Source organism: Schistocerca piceifrons, chromosome 8 (assembly GCF_021461385.2).
Source record: "Schistocerca piceifrons isolate TAMUIC-IGC-003096 chromosome 8, iqSchPice1.1, whole genome shotgun sequence".
NCBI classification, from domain to species: Eukaryota; Metazoa; Arthropoda; class Insecta; order Orthoptera; family Acrididae; genus Schistocerca; species Schistocerca piceifrons.
In genome coordinates this window covers 197,635,785-197,647,919 of record NC_060145.1, presented here as the reverse complement: position 1 = coordinate 197,647,919, position 12,135 = coordinate 197,635,785, and the positions used below count along the sequence as shown (strand labels likewise).

At 41.0% G+C, this 12,135-nt stretch overlaps 1 protein-coding gene across 1 annotated transcript in view; it reads left to right on the top strand.

Annotated features, from left to right (window-relative positions):
• Positions 1 to 12,135, top strand: part of LOC124712176 (sodium-coupled monocarboxylate transporter 1-like) — a 143,452-nt gene that overhangs the window by 16,469 nt on the left and 114,848 nt on the right. The window contains exon 2 of the mRNA XM_047242471.1: positions 1,121 to 1,360. Coding sequence (XP_047098427.1) covers positions 1,155 to 1,360 — 206 coding nt within the window. The 5' untranslated portion in view covers positions 1,121 to 1,154. The remainder of the gene's footprint in view (positions 1 to 1,120; positions 1,361 to 12,135) is intronic.

Sequence of the window (12,135 nt, the reverse complement as noted above, 5' to 3'; positions counted from 1 at the left end):
CGGCCAAACTCAACTATCATCTCCATCGGGAATTCAGAGAAAAGAGCGAGTATTGCACTCGCTCGTCTTTCATGATCAAAGATTTGTTTTATAAAGAACACGTATGCTCCTCGTCTCTGGACTAGAACTGGGATGCAACTACCCAGATTGTTAATACACCTTAGTACAAAATTCGAAATCCTCATGTATCCAAGACTAGAATAAGGAAGTATCTTATTACTGGCTAATCCTTAAACAATTTATCAGAATATTTCGATTGGTGGGTACAAATATCAGTTAACAGTAATGTTCATGTTACATATACATATATCAGGTCTCTAAGAGCCCTACTCGACCATGCGATTCGTCTAACAGCATCCCATCAAGGGGGAAGATCGCCTTTATTGCCTTCCACCCTTTCAATGTATTATTTTTACAGAGTGTGATTCTTGGTTATTAAGCGTGATTTTAATGTAAATGACTGGGATGTGTGTAGAGAGCACAGTGTCATGTTTGTCTCCCAGATGACCATATGAAAAATGTGAGAGATACTTGAACTTGGCAGTTTGGAAAACACAGTACTCTGAAATGACACCTAACAGCATCACCAGTCTTAATGCTCCTACCTGCCGGACACTTCACCATTCGCTGTGTCATAAGCCCTCATTTCGTGAACTGCGGCAGAGAGAGTTGAGACCTTGCACTAATGTTAGCGCATAATCTGATCATCAGAAATTTTGCACTGCTATCTTCCCTTCTCTGCTCCTCTTCCTCCATCAGGTTCGCACCGACGGCCTGCAGGGCACGTGCCGAAATATTACCGCACTGTAGCGTCGTTGGCTGCAAGGTACATACCAGAACCGACAACCATACCACTGTGAACGAGTCGGCACAGTTTTACAGCACACTGGTTTGCCATTTGGGGCTCTAGGGTTTGTATCTAAGCTGTACCACGGGTTCGCAGTACCTTGGTATTTTGTTGTTATCTTCGACAAGTACTATAAGCACCTGTTCATTATTTTTGCACCCTATGTTCTTCCATATGAACTGCTGTCAGTAGACTATGATGATGACTCCGACTTGATTTTAACCATAACAGAAGAATTACTTGTAGTAGTTATAAGTTTATGATCTCCAACAGGTGCCCAACTTACTGAACGCGCCAGCCGGAAACTATGGAAGTGATTTCGGAACCCACAGCGGCGGCCGGCCGCCTCTTGTTTGGTATCGCCGACTACGTCGTCTTCAGCGCCATGCTGCTCGGCTGCGTGGCCATCGGCGTCTACTTTGGATTCTTCAAGGTCGCCGTCAACGCCGAGCAGTACCTGCTAGGCGGACGTCGCATGGCTATGTTTCCCGTAGCTGTTTCTCTGGTAGCCAGGTAAATTAACACTTTCCACACGGGTGATATGTTGCCTGGGAGGCAGAAGCTGATCATAGGCATAGGGAATGATAATTTCACATACAAAAATTTCTGAATGTGCACCAGGAACTTTAATGTTGACATACCTTGCTCAAATAATTGCTATTTGATAGAAAGCCATAAATATATACATATTTTTTTTTTAAATCTGTAAAGAAAATGAAGATTAGCTTCAAGATTAGACATGGAAATCAACTCGGACATCAAACGTAATGGACGGAATCAGATAAATCAATTCCAAAGAGTCCATCCCCATAATTGGCTTCAATCATTAAGCGAAACCATAGAAAATCAAATTCTGGATAGCTGGATTCTGATTTGAACCGCATTACACTCGTCTAATTTCCATTCTGTGTAGAGTGACTATTCCTGGTAGTAGAATATAAAATCATTCTCAGCACCATCAACATATAAAATCGTCCACGCAACGTGTTAATCTTCAAATGTTACTCTGTTGATTGTCACCCTTAAGGAACTTTTTACAAACGGTTGCATAGTTTGGTCCTATTGATTATTACAAGGCGTAGCAGTTTATGCTTGACGTAACTACTTGACCTTCTTATTTTATGTTTTATTTTATTTTGTTTATTTTATACGTATTGTTCCGTAGGACCAAATTGAAGAGCAAATCTCCAAGATCATGGAACGTGTCAGTAACTCAAATTGCAACATAAAAATAATAACATTTGAAATGAAATGTTTATGAACCCAAAAAAGAAAAAGTCATAAGTTTACGCAAACGCGTCAAAAATTTAACATTGGAGTCAGTTTAGTTTTTCAAGGAACTCCACTACAGAAAAACGCTTCCGCTTTCGATTTGAAAGTGCTTGCATTGTTGCTAAAATTTTTTAATTCTTTTGGTAGCTTAATTAAAAAGAATGCAGCAGTATACTACATACTTTTCTGCATAAGAGTCAAGGAAGTGCGATCCAAATGCAGATTGGATTTCTGCCTAGTATTACAGAGGCTGCTATTGTTAAGAAGAAATAACAGTGAAGAATATATACAGGGTGGTCCACTGATCGCGACCGGGCCAAATATCTCACGAAATAAGCGTCGAACGAAAAAACTACAAAGAATGAAACTTGTCTAGCTCGAAGGGGGAAACCAGATGGCGCTATGGTTGGCCCGCTAGATGGCGCTGCCATAGGTCAAACGGATATCAATTGCGTTTTTTAAAAATAGGAACCCCCATTTTTATTACATATTCGTGTAGTACGTAAAGAAATATGAATGTTGTAGTTGGACCACATTTTTCGCTTTGTGATAGATGGCACTGCAATAGTCACAAACATATGGCTCACAATTCTAGATGAGCAGTTGGTAACAGGTAGGTTTTTTAAATTAAAATACAGACCATTGGTACGTTTGAACATTTTATTTCGGTTGTTCCAGTGTGATACATGTACCTTTGTGAACTTATCATTTCTGAGAACGTATGCAATAAACGCTCAAAATGATGTCCGTCAACCTCAATGCATTTGGCAATACGTGTAACGTCATTCCTGTCAACAGCGAGTAGTTCGCCTTCCGTAATGTTCGCAAATGCACTGACAATGCGCTGAAGCATGTTGTCAAGCGTTTTCGGTAGATCAAGATTTGCAAATATCCTTCAACTTTCCCCACTGAAAGAAATCCGGGGACGTCAGATCCGGTGAACTTGCGGGCCATGGTGTGGTGCTTCGACGACCAGTCCACCTGTCATGTAATATGCTATTCAATACAGTTTCAACCGCACACGAGCTATGAGCCGGACATCTGTCATGTTGGAAGTACATCGCCATTCTGTCATGCAGTGAAACGTCTTGTAGTAACATGAGTAGAACATTAAGTAGGAAATCAGCATACATTGAACCACTTAGATTGCCATCGATAAAATGGGGGCCAATTATCCTTCCTCCCATAATGCCGCACCATACGTTAACCCGCCAAGGTCGCTGATGTTCCACTTGTCGAAGCCATTGTGGATTTTCCGTTGCCCAGTAGTGCATATTATGCCGATTTATGTTACCGCTGTTTGTGAATGACGCTTCGTCGCTAAATTGAACGGGTGCAAGAAATCTGTCATCGTCCAGTAATTTCTCTTGTGCTCAGTGGCAGAAGTACACACGACGTTCAAAGTCGTCGCCATGCAATTCCTGGTGCACAGAAATATGGTACGGAGGCAATCGATGATGATGTAGCATTCTCAGCACCGTCGTTTTTGAGATTCCAGACTCTCGCGCAATTTGTCTGCTACTGATGTGCGGATTAGCCGCGACAGCAGTTAAAACACCTACTTGGACATCATCATTTGTTGCAGGTCGTGGTTAACGTGTCACATGTGGCTGAACGCTTCCTGTTTCCATAAATAACGTAACTATCTGGCGAACGGTCCGGACACTTGGATGATGTCGTCCAGGATACCGAGCAGCATAGAAAGCACACGCCCGTTGGGCATTTTGATCACAATAGCCATACTTCAACGCGATATCGATCTTTTCCGCAATTGGTAAACGGTCCATTTTAACACGGGTAATGTATCACGAAGCAAATACCGTCCGCACTGGCGGAATGTTACGTGATACTGCGTACTTGTAGGTTTGTCACTATTACAGAGCCATCTATCACAAAACGAAAAAAGTAGACCAACTAAGACATTCGTGTTTCTTTACGTACTACACGAATATGTAATACAAAAAGGGGGCTTCCTATTAAAAAAAAACGTAGTTGATATCCGTTTGACTTATGGCAGCGCCATCTAGCGGGCCAACCATAGCGCCATCTGGTTTCCCCCTTCAAGCTAGACGAGTTTTGTTCTTTGTAGTTTTTTCGTTTGATGTTTATTTCGTGAGATATTTGGCCCGGTCACTGTCAATGGACCACCCTGTACATTGAGAGGCCAACATCAGAATACCTAGACTGGTGTAGGGGTGGACAAGAGTTTCTCGAAATTACACCACTTAACTGCCGAACTGCTCGTTTATGAGCCAAAAATATCCTTTGTGAATGGGAAGAGTTACCCCAAAGTACAATACCATACGATATAAGAAAATGAAGATAAGTCAAGTAGACTACTTTTCGTGTCCACCTATCACCTACTTCAGATACCGTTCGAACAGTAAAAATGGCATAATTAAGTCTTTCAGCAAGATCCTGAACATGGGCTTTCCACGAGAGTTTACACCTAGAAATTTGAACTCTTCAGTTTCGCTAATCGTTCGTCCATTCAATGAAATTAAAACGTCCAGTTTGGTTAAATTGTGTGTTAGAAACTGTAAAAACTTAGTCTGCTTGTGATTTACCTTTGTTTATTTTCTACAAGCTATGAACGTATGTCATGAACAGGACTATCTGAAACAGGGCTAATGTTGCACATACTACCAAGCCAGTGACATCATCAAACAGAAGTATTATAGAATTACCTGTAATACCTAGAGCACTCTGATCCCTGGGGCATCCGACGCTCCCCTCCCTATTCCCCCCCCCCCCCCCTTACCGCCATTTGACCGTGTCCCACTCAGACACCACATTATAGCCATCCTCAACACTGTGAGTAATGACTTTTTGCTCTCTGTTGTTAAAGTCAGAGGTGAACCAATTGTGAGCTACTCCAGGTATTCCATGATAGTCCTACTCCTGGAGCAATATTTTGTGATCGACAATCAAACGACTTTGTTAAATAAAAACGATGCCCAGCGTTAGAAACTTTTGTTTAATCCATCCAGTACCTCACTGACAAAAGAGCATATAGCATTTTCAGTTCTTAAACGACTTCTGAAACCTAACTCTACGTTTGATAGCAAATTATGTAAAAAAAAAAACGATCAATTATCCTTACACACACAGCCCTTTCAATAACTGTAGCAAACAATGGTTGTACAGAAATAGGTATAAATTCTCTACATTGTCCCTTTCTCGCTTTTTATAAAGCGGCTTCACTACTGAGTACTTTAATTGACCAGGAAACTGACCATTCTTACAGGAAAAATTACAAAAATGGTTAAGTATAGGACTAACACGTGCAGCACAGTACTTTAATGTTCTGCGAGGCACTCCATGAAATCCATGAGAGTCCTCGGTCTTCAGTGATTTAATTACTGACCCAATCTTTCGCTTGTCAGTATCACAGAGAAGTATTTCACAAATCACTCTCAGAAAGACATTTTCCAAGGGAGTTGTATGATTCCCTGTAGAAACTAAGCTTTTATTTAATTCACCATCAATGCTCAGAAAATGATTGTTAAATACTGTACATATATCTGACTTATCAGTAACAGATATATTTTTACTACGAAGTAACTTTATGTGATCGACCTTGTGCTGCTGACCAGACACTTCCTTAAAACTGACCATAAGGTTTTAATTTTATCCCGTGAATTAGCTATTCTGCTAGTGTACCACATACTCTTTGCCTTGCTAATAACATTTTAAGCACCTTACAATACTGTTTGTAAAGAGATACTGTAGGCTGATTGTGCCTACTTCAAAAATTTGAGTTAATTCCCACTTCGTTCTACATGATAGCCCACTAGTCAGTCATCCAGGCTGCCCTTTACCGCTATTACCCTGTTTAGAACGTTCTAATAGAATGCATGAGACATGTGTTAAGAGAAGCATTATATTTGTCCTCTGTGTTATCGGCACTATAAACAATCTGCCAATCTTGTTCCTTAATGAGGTTTAAAAACTCACTGTTTCGTTGGATTAGCTTTTCTGCATAGTTTTTAATCGTATATAGCATTTGTTTCAGTACAAAACTCTTTCAGTTTTAAGATTTGTGTATCATGATCTGAAAGGCCATTCACTCTGTTATTAACAGAATACCCATCTAGGAATAAGAATGAATAAAAATATTGTCTATGGCTGTGCAACTGTTCCCCTGCACTCTGGTTGGAAAAAAACAGAGTCTGCATCAGATCATATGAGTTTAGGAGTCCTTCCAACATCCTTTTTCTTGTACAGTCTCATACAAAATTAGTATTGAATTCACCACATATAACAAATTTTTAGTACTTCCTGTAAAGTGAACCAAGAACTCTCTGTATCTTGAGCAGAAATGCTCTTAAGTCTGGGTTAGGGGACCTATAAACAACAACAATTAGAATTTTAGTTTCACTAAATTCAGCTGCCCCTACACAACATTCAACACTGGCTCAGTGCAGTGCTGTGATACGTCTACGGTCTCCAACGGAATACTGTTTTTTACGTATCTGGCTATTCCCCCACTCCGCAAAGAACTCCTTGAAAAACAGCCAGCTAATCAGTATTCTGGCAAATGAAGCCTCTAAATTGTCAAATTATTTAAGTGGTGCTCCGATATACCAATAATGTCAGAGTCTACATCTATAAGCAGATCACTATCTTTATCTCTAACGCCTCTTATATTTTGATGAAACATGCTAATTCTTACTCTACTTGGCTACCTGACCGCCTATGAAGGTGATTCCTTTGCTAGAGGGTCTTCCTTTAAGCAGGTATATCAGCTGACTTCAGTCTAGAAAAGGTGCAGCTTTAACACCAACTACTTCAGATATCTTTCTATGAGTGATCCCACCACCACCCACTACACTGCCATATATAAGCTTTGCCAGCTTCCTCTTCCCATACCTACTGAGGTATTATATTATTCAGCTGAAACCAATCATTACAACAAAAAATACTTGGACTGCACTTTTTCATGAAAACACTTTGAAAATCACTTTATTTTTCTGGGGACATGATGTCGACCTTCTGACAATATACAATATTGAAAATGCATTGGAGAAAAGCACAGCGGGGATAGTGATGTGCACGCATGCAGATGGCGGATGTATTGCATATAAAAGTTATAAAAGTTCAATCCACTGACGGATTCACTCAGGTGATTCATGTGAAAGAGTTACCGACAAATGGCCCCACAACAGGAATTAACAGACTTTTAAAGCAGAGTGGTAATGGGAGCTAGATGAATGGGACATTTAGATTCGGAAACCGTATTGGAATTCAATATTCCGAAATCCACAGTGTTAAGATTGTGCCAAGAAAATAAAATTTCAGGCATTACTTCTAACCGCGGACAACACAGTGGCCGATGGCCTTCACTGAACGACCGAGAGCAGCGGCGTTTAGGTAGAATTGTCAGTGCTAACAGACAAGCAACACTACGTGAAATAACCAAAGACATCAATAAGGGACGTACGGCGAAGGTATGCGATAGGACAGTGTCACGAAATTTGGTGTTAATGGACTATGGCAGCAGAGGACCGACGCGAGTGCCTTCTGTAACAGCACGTCATTGCCTGCACCGTCTCTCCTGGGGTCATGACCATATCCATCGAACATTATACAACTCGAAAACCGTGGTCAGGTCAGATGATTGCCGATTTAAGTTGGTAAGAGCTGACGGTAGGGGTAGGGTACGGTGCAGACCCAACGAACCCATGGAGACAAGTTGATAATAAATGGTAATGTACTGGAAATGGTTATGTACGGTGACTTGGAGACCTTTTGCGCCAAGCAACCATGAGAATTTTATGAATGACAATGCGCCGTATCACCGGGCCACAGTTATTCTCGAGTGGTTTGAAGAACGTTCTGGATAATTCGACCGAACGATTTGGCCACGCAGATCGCCTGACATGAATCCCATCGAACGTTTACGGCTCATGATCAAAACCTCTTTGGTCCCGTGCTCGAAACCCACCACCGCTTAAATATGGATTAATAATCAGCATTGGTAGCCGAAGGCCACCGGCATAACAACTCACCCTCATTCTGCCAACGGCCTTGTCAAAGAACGCGAAGAAGCGGATAGAGGTTCAGGGCACTCTCTTGCCCTTGGAGTGCGAAACTGCCCCTAAAGGTGGAAGCATCAGCAAAGATCAACATCATGGAAATGCAGAAGGCAATGAAAACCACTGCATTAAAGACACATAGTGCAGACACATATGGCCTGTAACTGAAAAAGTGTCAAGATGATCTTTTCATTGACAAAAGATTCAGGAATAATACCCAATTCGGATCACCTTGAGGGGACTGCCAAGGGGGAGGCGACCTAAAGAAAAAGATTGAATAATCAAAGAAACGATAACGTCCGACAAGTCGTGGCGTGGAATGTGATAAGTTTGAATGTGGTAGGGAAGCTAGAAAATCTGAAAATAGAAATGCAAAGGCTCGCAATAGATACAGTAGGGGTCAGTGAAGTGAAACTGAAAGAAGACAAGGATTTATGGTCAGATGAGTATGGAGTAATATCAAAAGCAGCAGAAAGTTGTAGCTGGGAGTAGGATTCGTTATGAATAAGATCTAGGGCAGAGAGTGCTACTGTGAACAGTTCAGTGATAGGGTTATTCTTACCAGAATCGACAGCAAATCTACATCGACAACGATGGCTCAAGAATACATGCCGACTCGCAAGCTGAAAAGGAAGAGATAGAGAAAGTATATGTGGATACTGAAAGGGTAATACAATACGCAAAGGGAGATGAAAATCTAATACTCATGAGGGACTGGAATACAGTTCTGTGGAAGGAGTAGAAGAAAAGGTTACAGAAAGGTTATAGGAGAAAATGGGCTTGCGACAAGGAATGAGAGAGGAGAAAGACTTATCGAGTTCTGTCATGCATTTCAGCAAGTAATAGCAAATACTCTGTTCAAGAATTACAAGAGGAGGAGGTATACTTGGAAAATGCGGATGAAACGAGAAGATTTCAGTTAGATTACATCATGATCAGACAGAGATTTCGAAATCAGATAGTAGATTGTTAGGCGTATCCAGGAGCAGTTATAAACTCAGAACACAACGTAGTAGTCATGAAGAGTAGGGGGAAGTTTAAGAGATTAGTCAGGAAGAATCAATACGCAAAGAAGTGGGATACGGAAGTACTAAGGAATCATGAGATACGCTTGAAGTTCTCTAAGGCTGTAGATACAGCAATAAAGAATACTCCAGTAGGCAGTACAGTTAAAGAGGAATGGACATCCCTGAAAAGTGCAATCACAGAAGCTGGAAAGAAGAACATAGGGACAAAGAAGGTAACTGTAAAGAAGGCATAGGTAGCAGAAGAAATACAGCTGAAAGACGAAAGAAGGACGTACAAAAATGTTCTGGGAAATTGAGGAATTTAGAAATGCAAGACGCTGAGGGATGAAATAAATAGGAGGTGCAGGGAAGCAAAGACAAGAAAGCCGCATGAAAACTGTGAAAAAATCGAAAAAGAAATTTTGGTCGCAAGGACTGACTCAGCATATAGGAAAGCCAAAACAACCTTTGGTGAAAGTAAAAGCAAGGATGGTAAAATGAAGATTGTAACCAGAATTCCATTGTGAAATGCAGGGGACAGAGCGGATGGGAGGAAAGAGTACATTGAAGGGGTCTATGAGGGGGAACATTTGCCTGACGTAGTAGAAGAAACAGGAGTCGATTTAGAATAGATAGGGGTCCAGTATTAGAATCAGGATTTAAGAGAGCTTTGGAGGACTTAAGATCAAATCAGGTACAAGGGATAGATAACATTCAATCAGAATTTCTAAAAGCATTAGGGGAAGTGGCAACAAAACCCTATTCACTTCGGTGTGTAGAATGTATGAGTCTGGCAATACACCGTCTGACTTCCAGAAAAATATCATCCACACAATTCCGAAGACTGCAAGAGCTGAGAAGTGGGAGAATTATCGCACAGTCAGCTTAATAGCTCAAGCATCCAAGTTGCTGACAAGAATAATATACAGAAGAATGCAAAAGAAAACTGAGGATACGTTAGATGACGATCAGTTTGGCTTTAGGAAAGGTTAAGACACCAGAGAGGCAATTCTGACGATGTGATCGATAATGGAAGCAAGATTAAAGGAAAATCAAGACACGTTCATAGGATTTGTCGCCCTAGAAAAAGCTTTCGACAAAGTAAATTGTGCAATGCGTTCGAAATTCTGAAAAAAATTGGGGTAAGCTGTAGGGAGACAGCCGGCCGCGGTGATCTGGCGGTTCTAGGCGCTCAGTCCGGAACCACGCGACTGCTACGGTCGCAGGTTCGAATCCTGCCTCGGGCATGGATGTGTGTGATGTCCTTAGGTTAGTTAGATTTAAGTAGTTCTAAGTTCTAGGGGACCGATGACCACAGATGTAAAGTCCCATAGCGCTCAGAGCCATTTTTTTAGGGAGACACGGGCAATATGCAATATGTACAAGAACCAAGATGGAATACTAAGAATGCAGGACCATGAACGAAATGCTCGGATTAAAAATGTTGTAGGACACGATCTGCTGAATGGATGGACAGTCTAATGAGTACAGAACATAGATTCAGAGTAAACCGAAGAAAGACGAAAGTAATGAGAAACAGCAGAAATTAGAACAGCGAGAAACTTAACATCAGGAATGATGGTCTCGACGTAGATGAAATTAAGGAATTCTGCTACCTAGGCAGCGAAATAACCAGTGACGAATGGAGCAAGGAGGACATCGATATCAGACTAGCATTGGCAAAAAGGGCACTCCTGACCAAGCGAAGTCTACTGTAATCAAACATAGACTTTAATTTGAGGGAGAAATTTCTGAGAATATACGTTTGGAGTACAGCATTGTATGGTAGTGAAACATGGGCTGTGGGAAAACAGGAACAGAAGAGAATCGAAGAATTTGAGATATGGTGCTACAGACGAAAGTTGAATATTAGGTGGACTGATAATGTAAGGAATGAGGAGGTTCAGCGCAGAATCAGAAGAGAAAGGAATATGAGGATGCTTACAGAAGTACAGTGATAAGGCTAGTGGTAACTTATTAGTACTATGGAAGATTAGCCCATGATATTGCTGCTCTAAAGTAGTACTGACAAGACTAATGAGCAGTGGTCGGGATCAGACGGCCTTTAAGGAAACTGTGTTTTGTGAGATTTTAGAGGTTTTGAGACGAAAAGTAACAGATGGAAAGTACAAAATTATAAATGCGTTTCGTTAGAAGACGAGTGGTATTTGCAAAAATTTTCAAGCTATAGTGCAAGCTTTAGCTTCAAATCCAATGCGAACAAAATAGTTGTATTCTTGTTTATCCAACCTCCTCTATGAGAAAACATATGTTCTGTGTCAAACGAAAACTGGGCACACAGCAGTATCATTGTTGTATCCCTGCCACAAGAAACCACGCTATTTCTATATTTAGTTCATCATGGCAATTGTGTTTATGGAATAACAGCGAGTCGTATAACTATCATTCATTTCCGAAATTTGTTTTAATAATGAATCCGCATTTAGAGACAGCACTTCCTGTCACGTGTTCTGGTACTGTCGTTACATACTCGGTAACGCCTCGAATGTGTATATTCTATGTCAGCTTAACTGTTAGACATCTGAAAAGGTAATGAGTACTAAAGTAAATTTCCAGCAGCCTTCGGAAAAGCGTTCTCTGTATAAATGTATGTATAAGCAGAGCAATGCTCACTGCAACCGATCAATAGTTATATTAGTATACATTTTGATGACAAAAATTAATGAGATAGCGATATGCACTTATACAAATGGCGGTAGTACGGTGTACGAAAGGTGTAATAGGGCAGTGCATTATGGAGTTGTCATTTGTACTCAGATGATTCATGTGAAAAAAGTGTCCGACGTGATCATGGCCCCACGATGGAAATTAACAGACTTTGAACGCGGAATGGTAGTTGGAGCTAGATGCAAAGGACATATCACTTGGAAAGCATTGGGGAATTCAGTATTCATAGATCCAAAGTGTCAAGAGAGTGCCGAGAATATCAAATCCCGGGCATTACCTCCCA